The 15,782-nt window shown below is 44.1% G+C and overlaps 1 protein-coding gene across 9 annotated transcripts in view; it reads left to right on the top strand.

Annotated features, from left to right (window-relative positions):
* The window catches only part of KIF14 (kinesin family member 14), a 68,379-nt gene that overhangs the window by 29,790 nt on the left and 22,807 nt on the right, over positions 1–15,782 (top strand). For all 9 annotated transcript variants that reach the window (XM_055367846.2, XM_063709778.1, XM_019028480.4 and 6 more), the window contains 5 exons: positions 631–778; positions 1,555–1,707; positions 4,746–4,872; positions 9,674–9,767; positions 10,585–10,714. In XM_055367846.2, coding sequence (XP_055223821.2) covers positions 631–778; positions 1,555–1,707; positions 4,746–4,872; positions 9,674–9,767; positions 10,585–10,714 — 652 coding nt within the window. The remainder of the gene's footprint in view (positions 1–630; positions 779–1,554; positions 1,708–4,745; positions 4,873–9,673; positions 9,768–10,584; positions 10,715–15,782) is intronic.

Below are 15,782 nucleotides of genomic sequence, written 5' to 3' on the forward strand. Positions count from 1 at the left end.
GGCGCACACCACCCTGCCTGGCTAATTTTTGAATTTTTTTGTAGAGATGGGGTTTCACCATGTTGCCCAGGCTGGTCTTGAACTCCTGAGCTCAAGCAGTCCACCTGCCTTGGCCTCCCAAAGTGCTGGGATTACAGGCGTGAGTCACTGTGCCCACCCTAGTGCCTTCACATTGTTGTGCAACCATCACCATCATCCATCTCCAGAAATGTTTTATTATTCCAAACTGAAACTCTGTATTTGTTAAACAATAGCCATTCTCCTCTCTCCCTAGCTGTGATATCCACTAACCTTCTTTTTGATACTCTTATTCTTTTTTTTCAGTAAAATTGGGAATGGAAATTTCTGTATAATGTAGTTACTAAAGCACTGATTTTATTTAAATGTCAGGCATCTGCAATAGTAACTAAGTTAGAAATAAGCAATTTTTCGTCCTGCGTGTTTAAATTTTGAGTGTAAACAATTGTAGAGCCAGTGAAAATTTTAAAAACACTGTTGATAGAATGTCAGAAATCAAGTTTTAAGATTGAAGCTTTCGTTCAATGGAAAACTTTTCAGTAGGATTAAGAACTATTATGATGTATAAAGAATTCTTAACATGTACCCTGTAAACATCTTGCTACATTGTAGACTTGAAGCAGAAATAAAAGAGGCTCAGTTGAAGGCAAAGGAAGAAATGATGCAAGGAATCCAGATTGCAAAAGAAATGGCTCAGCAAGAGCTTTCTTCTCAAAAAGCTGCATATGAAAGCAAAATAAAAGCACTGGAAGCAGAACTGGTAAAAGGCAGAATTAGTTTTATTTTTTTTTTCCGACAGTGTACCCCAAGTGATGTGTTGCCTATAAAGTTGATTATGTCCCTATAAGGGAACTGGGAGAGATCAGAGATTAGTGAATCAAAGCCACAGTGAGTCTTGGCCCTCTTTAATTTTACTTTCAGAAATAAGTCAGGGCTGAGCATGGCGGCTCATGCCCGTAATCCCAGCTCTTTAGGAGGCCAAGGTGGGCAGATTACTTGAGCCCAGGAGTTCAAGACCAGCCAGGGGCAATGTAGGGAAACCGGTCTCTCCAAAAAGTTTAAAACATTAGCTGGGTGTGGTAGCATGCGACTGTAGTCCCAGCTACTCAGAAGGCTGAGATAGGAGGATCATCTAGCCCAGGGAGGTCAAGGCTGCAGTGAACCTTGACAGAGTGAGACCCTGTCTCAAAAAAAAAAAAAAAAAAAAAAAACAAAGAAAAAAGTTGGTGGCGATAATAGACAATGGCTACTGGAATAAAAATAAAGAGAAACTTCTGTCCTCTAGCCGCTTGAGTCATGGCTGTCTCCATGGTTTATTGGAAATCTTGGGTTCCCAGAAGCCCATTTTAGATAATACTCTTAAGAAGTTTGACTAGTGATATTTATTTTTAGTTAACCTGAATGAAGTGGAGAAGCTTTAATACGGCAACTTTTCCATTAGTGAGTGATTTCTTGTACATTGGTTAAAGAAAGGGACTTTTGTACTTTTTTGCTACGGTTTTTGCCTGAGATATTTTTTATTATCGTTCTTTAAAGAGAGAAGAGTCTCAAAGGAAAAAAATGCAGGAAATAAATAACCAGAAGGCTAATCACAAAATTGAGGAATTAGAAAAGGCAAAGCAGCATCTTGAACAGGAAATATATGTCAACAAAAAGCGATTAGAAATGGAGACTTTGGCTACAAAACAGGTAATTTTATTGTATAACCAGTTAACTCTATTCTGAGAAAAAGCTGTATTTTTTTTTTTCAAAGAAGTTGCTTATGGTTTGTTGACAGAAGAGAGCCAAATCCAGGTTTGTAGATGTGTAGATGAGAAAAGTACTTCTTGCCTGAAAGCTTATATCCTGGTACTGCTCACAGATCACACAGAGATTTTGAAAGTGACAGAGTTATTTCCATCTAGTTCCACTCCAGTGTTCTCTTTTTATGCATCTACAACTATCTGGTCATCAGTCATGCCAAGTAATTTAAATAAGTGAAATAGCACTAGGTCACATATGAGGAAGGAAAAAAGGCACAGCTCTTATACTGGGTCACATCCTGATGTCACAATGAAATATCTGCCTGTGGAGAGAGCAGCAAGCATCCTGTTTCCAGAACTCACAGTAGGGCATTCATTACCTCAGTCTTAGGAGCTCAGGCACCTGCCTGCTTTTATCATGTCATTGAGGATAGAGGCATCTTTCATGGGCCACCTCAACTAATCAATTTCACAAGCCTAAGGGATAAAACCAGAATGTTAATACCTTCAAGCACCTTACTGTCAATATTTTGGGCCATTCTTTCTATTAGTGGTTCTTGAAGGGTGGTCCCTAGACCAGCAACATCAACATCACCTTGGGAACATGTTAGAAATGCAAATATTTAGGCCGGGCATGGTGGCTTACACCTGTAATCCCAGGACTTTGGGAGGCTGAGGTGGGTGGATTACGACGTTAAGAAATCGAGGCCATCCTGGCCAACATAGTGAAACCCTGTCTCTACTAAAAATACAAAAATTAGCTGGGCATGGTGGCGCACGCCTGTAGTCCCAGCTACTCAGGAGGCTGAGGTAGGAGAATCTCTTGAACCTGGGAGTCGGAGGTTGCAGTGAGCTGAGATTATGCCACTGCACTCCAGCCTGGTGACAGAGCAAGACTCTGTCAAAAAAACAAAACAAAACAAAAAAAACCCAAAAAAAGCAAATTTTTAGGCCGCACTCCAGAACTACTGAAGCAGAAACTGAGAATGGGGCACAGAACCTATTTTAAGAAGCCCTGTGGGATGTTCTGATGAACACTAAAGTTTGCAAGCCACTGTTTTGATTCCTTATATCTTAATCTTAAGGTTTTACTCTCTCAAATGGCAATTTTATTTCTCTTTTTTCCAAGTTTGTGGGGTCGGGGAAACCAGGGTGGGAGTTGGGGGTGGAATAAAATACTCCTAGTAATTGCAAAGTATTGGTACCATAATACAGTTATTATACATCTACTAGTCAACTCCCGGACACAAAGTGGCTAGTGAACCACCTCAGAGAGTTTTAGGAGAAAAACATAGAACTGTTTAAATCTTGAAAAACAATTATTATTGTTATTATTTTTTGTTTTGTTTTGTTTTGAGACGGAGTTTCATTCTTGTTGCCCAGGCTGGAGTGCAGTGGCGTGATCTGGGCTCACTGCAACCTCCGCCTTCCAGCGATTCTCCTGCCTCAGCCTCCCGAGTAGCTGGGATTACAGGTGTTTGCCACTACGCCCGGCTAATTGTTTTTGTATTTTTAGTAGAGACGGGGTTTCACCATGTTGGCCAAGCTGGTCTTGAACTCTTGACCTCATGATTCTCCCACCTTGGCCTCCCAAAGTGCTGGGATTATAGGCATGAGCCACTGCACCCAGCCCAAAAACAATTATTATTACTGGGCTTATAATGCTTATTTGTACTAAACTAGATTTCTTGTATCTTTTAAATTTAACTTCTTTATTTAGTCAACAAGTGTTCTTGGATATGGCCTTTTTTTTTTTTTTTTTTACAGTTTGTCCTTTTTTCTTCTTTTTTTTTCTGCTTTTTTGGGTTTTCTTATTTTTAATTTATTTTTATTTCAATAGCTTTAAAAGTACAAATTGCTTTTGGTTTCGTGGATGAATTATATAGTCGTGAAGTCTAGGATTTAGTGCACCTGTCACCTGAGTAGCTTACATTGTACCCAATAGGTAGTTTTTCATTTCTTGCCCTCTCCCACTCTCCCTCTTTCTGAGTCTTCAATGTCCATTGTACCAGGAGTGCACACAGTTCACAATTGAGGTTGCATGCTTCTTATGAGAATCTAATATCTGATGATCTGAGGTGGAACCGTTTCATCCTGAAACCAACCCCTGAGCCCCTGTCCGTGGAAAAATTGTCTTCCACGAAACCAGTCCCTGGTGCCAAAAGGTTGGGGACCGCTGCATTATACCACTCTATATGCTTTTGCATACCCATAGCTTAGCTGTCACTTATAAGTGAGACCACGCTGATATTTGGTTTTCAATTCCTGAGTTACTTCACTTAGAATTATTGCCTCCAGTTCCGTTCAAGTTGCTGCAAAAGATATTTTCTTTTTTATTGCTGGGTAGTATTTCATGGTATATATATATATGTATGTGTATATATATGTATGTATATATATGTATGTGTATATATATATATGTATGTATATATATATACACCATATTTTCTTTATCCATTCATTGGTTGATGGACACTTAGGTTGATTCCATATCTTTGCAATTGTGAATTGTGCTGTGATAAGCATACACATGCAGGAGTCTTTTTGATACAATGACTTCTTTTCCTCTCTTTTTCTAGTTTTTTTTTTAACTTCTATCAATGGGAAGAAAAAAGATTAATTTATGTCATCAAAAATTCCTAATAATATTGTTGTGGGGAAAAATTATTTTGTAAGGAAATTTTATAAATCATTTTTAAAAGCTTTTCATGTTTAATAAAACACATAAAACATGTTAACTGTATAGGCTTAATAAAACATGTACTATAAAATGAGGTTTACTGTAGTGTGTTATCATTATCAATCTGTTTTTTTAAAATAGGTTTTATTGTGTATATTTAAGTTATACAGTGTTATGGGGTATATAAATTGTAAAATGGTTACTATAGTGAAGCAAATTAACATATCCATCATCTCAATGTGGTGTTATAATTTCTCTCTTTGCATATTCTCACATGTGGGTCTGTATGAATGAATATCAATTAGGCTTTAGAAGACCATAGCATCCGCCATGCAAGAATTCTGGAAGCTTTAGAAACTGAAAAGCAAAAAATTGCTAAAGAAGTACAAATTCTACAGCAGAATCGGAATAATAGGGATAAAACTTTTACAAGTAAGTGTGTGCTGATTTTAGCAAATATTTTCTAAAATTATGCATGTTATATGTAATATAATTACTAAAATATTAGCATTAGTTGCCTTTACATATTCAAAATATTTTATTCTAGTTGTTGACTTTTCTGGATCTAAATAAATTTGTATGAATGGTTGTTTTTGAATATTCAGCTTTTAGAATATTTATTATATCAATGCTTTAGACTAAATGTTTGTGTTCCCCCAAAATTAATATATTGAATTCATAACCTCCAAGGCAGTGGTGTTAGGAAGTGGAGGTCTTTGGCAGGTAAGTCATGAGGGTAGAGCCCTCATAGATAGAATTAGTGCCCCTGTGAAAGAAATTGCAGAGAGTCCCCTCACCTCTTCCACCAAGTGAGGACATAGTATGAAGATGGTAGTCTGCAACCCAGAACAGGGCCCTCACCAGAACCTGACCGACGCTGGAACCTTGATCTCAGAGTTCCAGCCTCCTGAACTGTGAGCAATAAATTGCTGTTGTTTATAAGCCACCCAGTCTGGCAATTTGTTAATAGTACTGCAACTGAGCAAATAGTAAGCCAAATTTCAATGTGCAGCATGTTTTTTAAAAATATATCTTATTCTAATTCTTAATCCTTGTTTTATATCTGTTAATAGTTGTGCTTAGTCATGGATTACTTTGTTTTCTTTTTCACTTAGACATTTTTTTCTTAAGAGATTTTTTTTCTAGCTTTACTGAGGTGTAATTAACAAATAAAAATTATGTATATTTAAGATGTACAACATGATGTTTTTACATGTATTGCAAAATGATTACCATAATCAAGCTAGTTAACATATTTATCACCTCACCTAGTTCTTTTTTTTTTTTGTCATGAGGACACTTAGGATATACTCTCTTATTTCAAGTATACAATACAGTATTATTAATTATAGGCAACTTTCTGTACATTAGACCTCCAGAGTGTATTCATCCTGCATAACTGAAATTTTGTACCCTTTGACCAACATCTTCCCATTCCCCTATCCTGTATTTCCTGGTAACCATCATTCTACTCTCTGTGCCTATGAGTTCAACATTTTTAGATTCCACGTGTAAGTGAGATCATACAGTATTTATCTTTCTATGTCTGGCTTATTTCACTTTTGGTGGTGTTATTAGAGTTTTCTATATATAAGATCATGTCGTCTGTAAACAAACAATTTTACTTCTTCCTTCTCAGTTTGGATACCTTTTATCTCTTTTTCTTGCCCAGCTGGTTTTGTTAGGACTTCCAGTACTATGTTCAATAGAAGTGGTGAGAGTAGGCATCCTTGTTATGTGCCTGATCTTAAAGGAAAAGCTTTCAGCTATTTGCCATTGAAGATGTTAGGTGTGGGCTTGTCATATATAGCCTTTATTATGTTGAGGTACATTCTTCTATACCTAATTTGTTGAGAGTCTTTATCATAAAAGGATGTTGTAGTTTGTCAAAGGTTTTTTGCACCTATTCAAATGATCATATGATTTTTATCCTTATTCTGTTAATGTGGTATATCACATTTATTGATTTGTATATGTTAAACCATCCTTGCATCCCAGTGATAAACCCCACTTGATCATGATGTATGATCCTTTTAATGTGCTGTTGAATTTGGTTTGCTAGTATTTTGTTGAAGATTTTTGGATCTATGTTCATCAGGGATATTGGCCTGTAGTTTTCTTTTCTTGTAGTGTCTTTGTCTGGCTTTAGTATCAGGGTAATGCTGGCCTTGCAAAAGGTATTGGAAATGTTCCCTCCTCTTCAGCTTTTTGGAAGAGTTTGAGAAGGGTTAGCATTAATTCATCTTTAATTGTTTGGTAGACTTCACCAGTGAAGCCATTAAGTCCTGTGAGACCTTTTTTTTTTTTTTTTTGAAACAGAGTCTTGTCTGTTGGCAGGCTGGAGTACGGTGGCACGATCTCAGCTCACTGCAACCTCCGCCTCCCGGGTTCAAGCGATTCTGCCTCAGCTTCCCAAGTAACTGGGAGTACGGTTTTTGTATTTTTAGTAGTGATGGGGTTTCACCATGTTGGCCAGGATGGTCTCTACCTCCTGACCTCGTGATCCGCCCACCTCAGCCTCCCAAAGTGCTGGGATTACAGGTGTGAGCCACCAGGGCCTGGCCCGACTTTTTTTTTTTTTTTTTAAAGTCTTTTTGTTGTTGTTGCCCAGGCTGGAATGCAGTGGTGTGATCTTGGCTCACTGCAACCTCTGCCTCCCAGGCTCAAGCGATTCTCCTGCTTCAGCTTCCTGAGTAGCTGGGATTACAGGCATGCACCACCATGCCCAGCTAAGTTTTGTATTTTTAGTAGAGACAGGGTTTCACCATGTTGGCCAGGCTGGTATCAAACTTCTGACCTCAGGTGATCTGCCTGCCTCGGCTTCCCAAAGTGCTGGGATTACAGGTGTGAGCCACCATGCCTAGCCAAGTCCTGGGAGACTTTTGATTGCACTTTTTTTGGTACATTTCTAGGTAAAACACAGCATATTTTTAATATAAACTTTTTTATTATGGAAAATTTTAAACAAGCTATAAAAGTAGAGATTGCTGCAGTAAGCCTTTATATATGTATCCAGCTTCAATGATTATCAACACATGTTCAATCTTGTTGCCGCTATCCTCAGTCACTGCTTCCCTGGACTAGTTTGAAGCAAATCCCAGACACCATATCATTTAAGGTGTACACACTTCACTGTGTATCTCTAAATTAGGTAAGGACTCTCTTTTTGCTCTCCCTCTCTTTCTCTGTCACTCTTTTAAGCATTGCCATAACTATATTAATAATAATTTCTTACACATCACATATTTACTCCATATTCGTATTTCCTGGATTGTTTCATCCTTTTTTTAAAAAAAAAACTTGATTTGTTTGAATCAGGATACCAACATGATCTACACATTGCGTTTGGTAGATGTGCCTTTTAAGTCTCTTTTAATCTGTAAATTCACTCTTCTCTTTCATCTAGTAATTTGTTGAAGAAATCAGATGATTTGTCCTGTAGAGTTTTTTTGGATTCTGGATTTTGCTGATTGTGTCTGCCTGGTGTTACTTAACAGGCTCCTCTGTTCCAGTATTCCCTAGAAAGTGGTAGTTAGATCTTCAGGCCTATCAAATTCAGGTTCAGTTTTTTAGCAAGAATACTTGGTAGGTATGTTGTGTACTTTCTGTAACTTCTTTAAAATAACTTTTAAAATATTAATACTCTTTTTTTTTTTTTTCTGAGACAGAGTCTTGCTCTGTCACCCAGGTTGGAGTGCAGTAGTGCAATCTCAGCTCACTGCAACCTCTGTCTCCCGGGTTCAAGCAATTCTCCTGCCTCAGCCTCCCGAGTAGCTGGGACTACAGGCATCCGCTACCACGCCTGGCTAATTTTTGTATTTTTAGTAGAAACAGTGTTTCACCATGATGGCCAGGCTAATTTCAAACTCCTGACCTCAGGTAATCCGCCGGCCTTGGTCTCCCAAAGTGCTGGGATTACAGGTGTGTGCCACTTCACCCAGCCAATACTCTTTGTATCTATTGCCAGGAGGCAATACTTTTATTCTTCTGAGGGCCTAGACAGTGCCTTACAATGATTACTTGATTTTCTAATTCATGTGAATGAGTTTATCCTTCCAAAGAGCTATTTTTAGTAGATTACTGGTTATAAGTTTGCCTGAACAATATAGAAAATATTTATGATAAATTTTTTTTTTTTTGAGACAAAGTCTTGCTCTGTCACACAGGCTGGGGTGCAGAGTGCCATCATAGCTGACTGCAACCTCAGACTCCTGGGCTCAAGTGATCCTCTTGTCTCAGGCTCTCCAGTAGCTAGGACTACAGGTGCGTGCTTCCTTGCTTGGCTAATTTATTTTATTTTCTAGAGATAGGGTGCCACTATATTGCCCAGCCAGGCCTTGAAATTCTGGCCTTCAAGTGATCCTCCTGCCTCAGCCTCCCAAAATGTGGGGATTATAGACATGAGCTACTGTGCCCAGTCATAATCTTAAATTCAAATTAGGAGCTGGGTGTGGTGGTTCATGCCTGTAATCCCAGCACTTTGGAAGGCTGAGGCAGGTAGATTGCTTAAGCCCAGGAGTTCAAGACCAGCCTGAGCAACATGGCAAAACCTCATCTCTACAAAATATAAAAAAGTTAGCTGGGTGTGGTGGCATGCACCTGTAGTTCCAGCTACTTGGAAGGCTGAGATGGGAGGATCACTTGAGCCTGGGGAGGTCAAGGCTGCAGTGAGCCATGCTTGAGCCACTGTACTATAGTCTAGGTGACCTAGTGAGACCCTGACTCAAAAAAAAAAAAAAAAAAAAGGAAAGTGAAATTGTGCACTAAATTATTTTCCTTTTTTATTTTAATGTCCTGACATATATATATATACATTTTTTTTAAATTTTTAGGCAAAATACAAAAGGACATGTTTCTACATAAGTAAGACTATAGAATACTCAATACTTGAAATAATTTAGAAATGAGGAAGAAAGAAAAAAGACATTAGAAAAAAATTTTTTTTCTAGATATTAGAAAGTAAAGCATTGTCTTTGGCTTATCTTTTTTATATCAACTTTCATTTTCTTACATCTTCCCACAGGCAAAAACCTCATTTTATAGGAAAAATGTTTTATTTCACCAAATTACTCAAATATCACTTATCCTTCTGCAATATAGAGTTAAAACCATTCATTAAAAAAAAAAACGTTCATTTACAATCAGTAATTTTTTTTTAGGAATTGTTTTGCCTAATGGTATATGTTAGTGTCCATGTATGTATTTTGAATCTTTTCTGTGTGCTTTGTATTAGTGCAGACAACTTGGAGCTCTATGAAACTCTCAATGATGATTCAGGAAGCCAATGCTATCAGCAGCAAATTGAAAACATACTATGTTTTTGGCAGGTGAGTAATTAATTATCCTGATTATAAATGTTTTAAACAAGTTGGCCTTTATATCATTTAGTTTCTCTTTTTTTTTTTTTTTTTCTGAGACAGAGTCTTGCTCTGTTGCCCAGGCTGGAGTGCAGTGGCGCAATCTGGGCTCACTGCAACCTCCACCTCCCGGTTCAAGCAATTCTCCTGCCTCAGCCTCCTGAGTAACTGGGATTACTGGGTGGCGTGCGCCACCACACCCAGCTAATTTTTGTATTTTTAGTTAGAGATGGGGTTTCACCACGTTGGCCAGGCTGGTTTCAAACTCTTGACCTAGTGATCCGCCTGACTTGGCCTCTCAAAGTGCTGGGATTACAGGTGTGAGCCACTGTGCCTGGCTATCATTTAGTTTCTCTGAAGTCCATTCTACAGCTATAGGAAAGAGCTGGTATCAGAATCCCCAGAATCCCCAGTGAGACTTTATCCTTTCAGAGGTCATTTTGGATTAAGAGAGATTTCAACAATTAACATACTAGTATATTTATAAATAAAATAATTTTAGTTGTTTTAAGAATTTGCTAATTTTCTTTTGAGTTGAAAATGTATCAGTATTTCATTGTTCAAAAGGAACATACCTTATTAGAAATGTTTGATTTTAAAAAATTTTTATGTTATTTTTATATGTTTTATACTTATATGATTATTACTATAATAAAAATACTTAACTGTGGAAAGACTTAATCAGTGGATGGAATTTTTAGGGAAATTATTCTACTCCAGAAAACTCTTAGTATAAATGGATGTGTATGTTTCAGGATAAGCTTTTTTTTGTTTGTTTTTCTTTCAGACATGATATATCCGATAAAAGTAGTTCTGACACTTCTATTCGAGTTCGTAACCTGAAACTAGGAATCTCAACATTCTGGAGTCTGGAAAAGTTTGAATCTAAACTTGCAGCAATGAAAGAACTTTATGAGGTTTGGAATATTATTAAAATCTCTATAAATTTTTTAAAATAAAAAAGTATAAAAGTTCAAGTACCTGCTTTTGGTGAAAAAAATATATATATAAAAGTGACATATTCTCCATATAGAAAATTTGGAAAATAAAAGGCAATCTATCAATTACCTAAACCAACCAGTATTAACAATTATATATATTTATTTTTTTTTTTTTTTTTTTTTTTTTTTTTTTTTTTTTTTATTTTATTTTTTATTTTTTATTGATCATTCTTAGGTGTTTCTTGCAGAGGGGGATTTGGCAGGGTCACAGGACAATAGTGGAGGGAAGGTCAGCAGATAAACAAGTGAACAAAGTTCTCTGGTTTTCCTAGGCAGAGGACCTTGCGGCCTTCCGCAGTGTTTGTGTCCCTGGGTACTTGAGATTAGGGAGTGGTGATGACTCTTAACGAGCATGCTGCCTTTAAGCATCTGGTTAACAAAGCACATCTTGCACCGCCCTTAATCCGTTCAACCCTGAGTGGATACAGCACATGTTTCAGAGAGCACAGGGTTGGGGGTAAGGTCACAGATCAACAGGATCCCAAGGCAGAAGAATTTTTCTTAGTACAGAACAAAATGAAGTCTCCCATGTCTACCTCTTTCTACACAGACACGGCAACCATCCGATTTCCCAATCTTTTCCCCACCTTTCTCCCCTTTCTATTCCACAAAACTGCCATTGTCTTCATGGCCCGTTCTCAATGAGCTGTTGGGTACACCTCCCAGACGGGGTGGTGGCCGGGCAGAGGGGCTCCTCCCTTCCCAGTAGGGGCGGCCGGGCAGAGGCGCCCCTCACCTCCCGGACGGGGTGGCTGGCCGGGCGGGGGGCTGACCCCCCCCACCTCCCTCCTGGACGGGTTGGCTGGCCGGGCGGGGGGCTGACCCCCCCACCTCCCTCCCGGACAGGGCGGCTGGCCCGGCGGGAGGGCTGACCCCCCCACCTCCCACCCAGACGGGGCGGCTGGCCGGGTGGGGGGCTGACCCCCCACCTCCCTCCCGGACGGGGCGGCTGGCCGGGCAGAGGGGCTCCTCACTTCCCAGTAGGGGTGGCCGGGCAGAGGCGCCCCTCACCTCCCGAACGGGGGCGGCTGGCCAGGCGGGGGGCTGACTCCCCCACCTCCCTCCCGGACGGGGCGGCTGGCCGGGCGGAGGGCTGACCCCCCCACCTCCCACCCAGACGGGGCGGCTGGCCGGGCGGGGGGCTGACCCCCCACCTCCCTCCCGGACGGGGCGGCTGGCCGGGCAGAGGGGCTCCTCACTTCCCAGTAGGGGTGGCCGGGCAGAGGCGCCCCTCACCTCCCGAACGGGGGCGGCTGGCCAGGCGGGGGGCTGACCCCCCCACCTCCCTCCCGGACGGGACAGCTGGCCGGGCAGAGGGGCTCCTCACTTCCCAGTAGGGGCGGCCGGGCAGAGGCGCCCCTCACCTCCCGGACGGGGTGGCTGGCCGGGCGGGGGGCTGACCCTCCCCACCTCCCTCCCGGACAGGGCGGCTGGCCAGGCGGGGGGCTGACCCTCCACCTCCCTCCCGGACGGGGCGGCTGGCCGGGCAGAGGGGCTCCTCACTTCCCAGTAGGGGCGGCCGGGCAGAGGCGCCCCTCACCTCCTGGACGGGGCGGCTGGCCAGGCGGGGGGCTAACCCCCCCACCTCCCTCCCAGATGGGGCAGCTGGCCGGGTGGGGGGCTGACACCCCCACCTCCCTCCCGGACGGGGCGGCTGGCCGGGTGGGGGGCTGACCCCCCCACCTCCCTCCTGGACGGGGCGGCTGGCCGGGCAGAGGGGCTCCTCACTTCCCAGTAGGGGCAGCCGGGCAGAGGCGCCCCTCACCTCCCGGACGGGGGCGGCTGGCCAGGCGGGGGGGTAACCCCCCCACCTCCCTCCCGGATGGGGCGGCTGGCCGGGCAGGGGGCTGACCCCCCCACCTCCCTCCCGGACGGGGCGGCTGGCTGGGTGGGGGGCTGACCCCCCCACCTCCCTCCTGGACGGGGCGGCTGGCCGGGCAGAGTGGCTCCTCACTTCCCAGTAGGGGCGGCCGGGCAGAGGCGCCCCTCACCTCCCGAACGGGGGCGGCTGGCCAGGCGGGGGGGTAACCCCCCCACCTCCCTCCCGGACGGGGCGGCTGGCCGGGCAGGGGGCTGACCCCCCCACCTCCCTCCCGGACGGGGCGGCTGGCCGGGCGGGGGGCTGACACCCCCACCTCCCTCCCGGACGGGGTGGCTGGCCGGGTGGGGGGCTGACCCCCCCACCTCCCTCCCGGACGGGGTGGCTGGCCGGGCAGAGTGGCTCCTCACTTCCCATTAGGGGCGGCCAGGCAGAGGCGCCCCTCACCTCCCGAACGGGGGCGGCTGGCCAGGCGGGGGGCTAACCCCCCCACCTCCCTCCCGGACGGGGCGGCTGGCCGGGCAGGGGGCTGACCCCCCCACCTCCCTCCCGGACGGAGCGGCTGGCCGGGCAGAGGGGATCCTCACTTCCCAGTAGGGGTGGCCGGGCAGAGGCGCCCCTCACCTCCCGGACAGGGCGGCTGGCCGGGCGGGGGGCTGATCCCCCCACCTCCCTCCCGGACGGGGTGGCTGCCGGGCGGAGACGCTCCTCACTTCCCAGACGGGGTGGCTGCTGGGCGGAGGGGCTCCTCACTTCTCAGACGGGGCGGCTGCGGGGCGGAGGGGCTGCTCACTTCTCAGACGGGGCGGTTGCCAGGCAGAGGGTCTCCTCACTTCTCAGACGGGGCGGCCGGGCAGAGACGCTCCTCACATCTCAGACGATGGGCGGCCGGGCAGAGACGTTCCTCACTTCCTAGATGGGATGGCGGCCGGGCAGAGACGCTCCTCACTTTCCAGACTGGGCAGCCAGGCAGAGGGGCTCCTCACATCCCAGACAATGGGCGGCCAGGTGGAGACGCTCCACGCTTCCCAGACGGGGGGTCCGCCGGGCAGAGGCTGCAATCTCGGCTCTTTGGGAGGCCAAGGCAGGCGGCTGGGAGGTGGTTGTAGCGAGCCGAGATCACGCCACTGCACTCCAGCATGGGCGCCATTGAGCACCGAGTTAATGAGACTCCGTCTGCAATCCCGGCACCTCGGGAGGCTGAGGCTGGCAGATCACTCGTGGTTAGGAGCTGGAGACCAGCCCGGCCGACACAGCGAAGCCCCGTCTCCACCAAAAAAATACGAAAACCAGTCAGGCGTGGCGGCGCGCGCCTGCAATCGCAGGCGCTCGGCAGGCTGAGGCAGGAGAATCAGGCAGGGAGGTTGCAGTGAGCTGAGATGGCAGCAGTACCGTCCAGCTTCGGCTCGGCATCAGAGGGAGACCGTGGAAAGAGAGGGAGAAGGAGACCTTGGGGAGAGGGAGAGGGAGAGGGAGAGGGAGAGGGAGAGGGAGAGGGAGAGGGAGAGGGAGAGGGAGAGGGAGAGGGAGAGGGAGAGGGAGAGGGAGAGGGAGAGGGAGAGGGAGAGGGAGAGGGAGAGGGAGAGGGAGAGGGAGAGGGAGAGGGAGAGGGAGAGGGAGAGGGAGAGGGAGAGGGAGAGGGACATATATATTTATTTTTACATTTAAATGGAGTTTTATTGGATTGTTTTAATACAGTTATAGGTATAATAGAGAAATGTAAGAGTGGAATCTATTGTCATAATTGTATATTTTTAAAATTTTTACATTTAAGCTTAAGGAAAGAAGAAATTTGATAGACATAAATCATATTACATCATTTGAAATGATCTTCCTATGCCTAATGTACCTTTTTGCATATTTACATTTCTCCGTTGCTGTGCTTTGAGTGCTTCCAACTGCCTGCTGCCTGTTATAGTCACAACTAAAAAATCTTTGCACATATTAGTTTTTAATATCTTATTTTGTCATCTTTTATTTTCCAAAATGAAACTAAACATATGAACTTTTTATTACACTTTGATGCTCACCGACAAATTGCTTGCCAGAAATATTGCCATTTACCAATGTTACCAGTTTGCATTTTACAAATATATATATATATATATTTTTTGAAACGGAGTTTCGCTCTTGTTGCCCAGGCTGGAGTGCAATGGTGCAATCTCAGCTCACTGCAACCTCCGCCTCCCGGGTTCAAGCGATTCTCTTGCCTCAGTCTCCTGATTAGCTGGGATTACAGGTGCCTGCCACCAGCCCCAGCTAATTTTTGTATTTTTTTAAAAAAGACGAGGTTTCACCATGTTGGCCACGCTGATCTCAAACTCCTGACCTCAGGTGATCCGCCTGCCTCAGCCTCCCAAAATGCTGAGATTACAGACATGAGCCACCACACCCAGCCGACCCTGTCTCTTTTACCAAAAATCTGAAAATTAGACAGATGTGGTGTTGCGTGCCTGGAGTCCCAGCTGCTTGGAAGGCTGCGGTGAGAGGATTACTTGAGTCCGGAAGGTCAAGGTTGCCCTATAATCCCAGCACTTTGGGAGGCTGAGATGAGAGGATCACTTGAGCTCAGGAGTTTGATACCAGCCTTCTCTCTACAAAAGAAAAAAAGAGAATTCTTACACCATGAAGAAGTAGGGTTTATGTCATAAATGTGAAGTATATTCATAATAGAAAATCCAAAAAGGCTGAAAGCAATCATACCAAAGCATTGACAATGTTTATGTGAAAATGATGGGTTTATGAGTGGTTTTAACTTTTTTCTTTGTGTTTATATGTATTAATAATTTCCAAATTTTCTACAATTAATATGAATTGCTTGTATTTTTAGAACAACAAAAGTAGTATGGAGGTCATTTGATTATTCTTGCCTTGATATATACTTTAAAACCTAGTGGTTGAATTACCCTAGGTTTAACTTACCTCCTACTTTTAACCATTCATTGCAGTTTTTATTTTTCTGTATAATTATACTGTCTCTGAATCAAGTTCTATGTAGCATTTTGCTAGAACTGTAATTGTTATTACGTTAAATATGTAAAATATAGACTATAGGCCGGGCGCGGTGGCTCACGCCTGTAATCCCAGCACTTTGGGAGGCCGAGGCGGGTGGATCACGAGGTCAGGAGATCAAGACCATCCTGGCTAACACGGTGAAACCCCGTC

This window comes from Gorilla gorilla, chromosome 1, assembly GCF_029281585.2.
Source record: "Gorilla gorilla gorilla isolate KB3781 chromosome 1, NHGRI_mGorGor1-v2.1_pri, whole genome shotgun sequence".
NCBI lineage: Eukaryota > Metazoa > Chordata > Mammalia > Primates > Hominidae > Gorilla > Gorilla gorilla.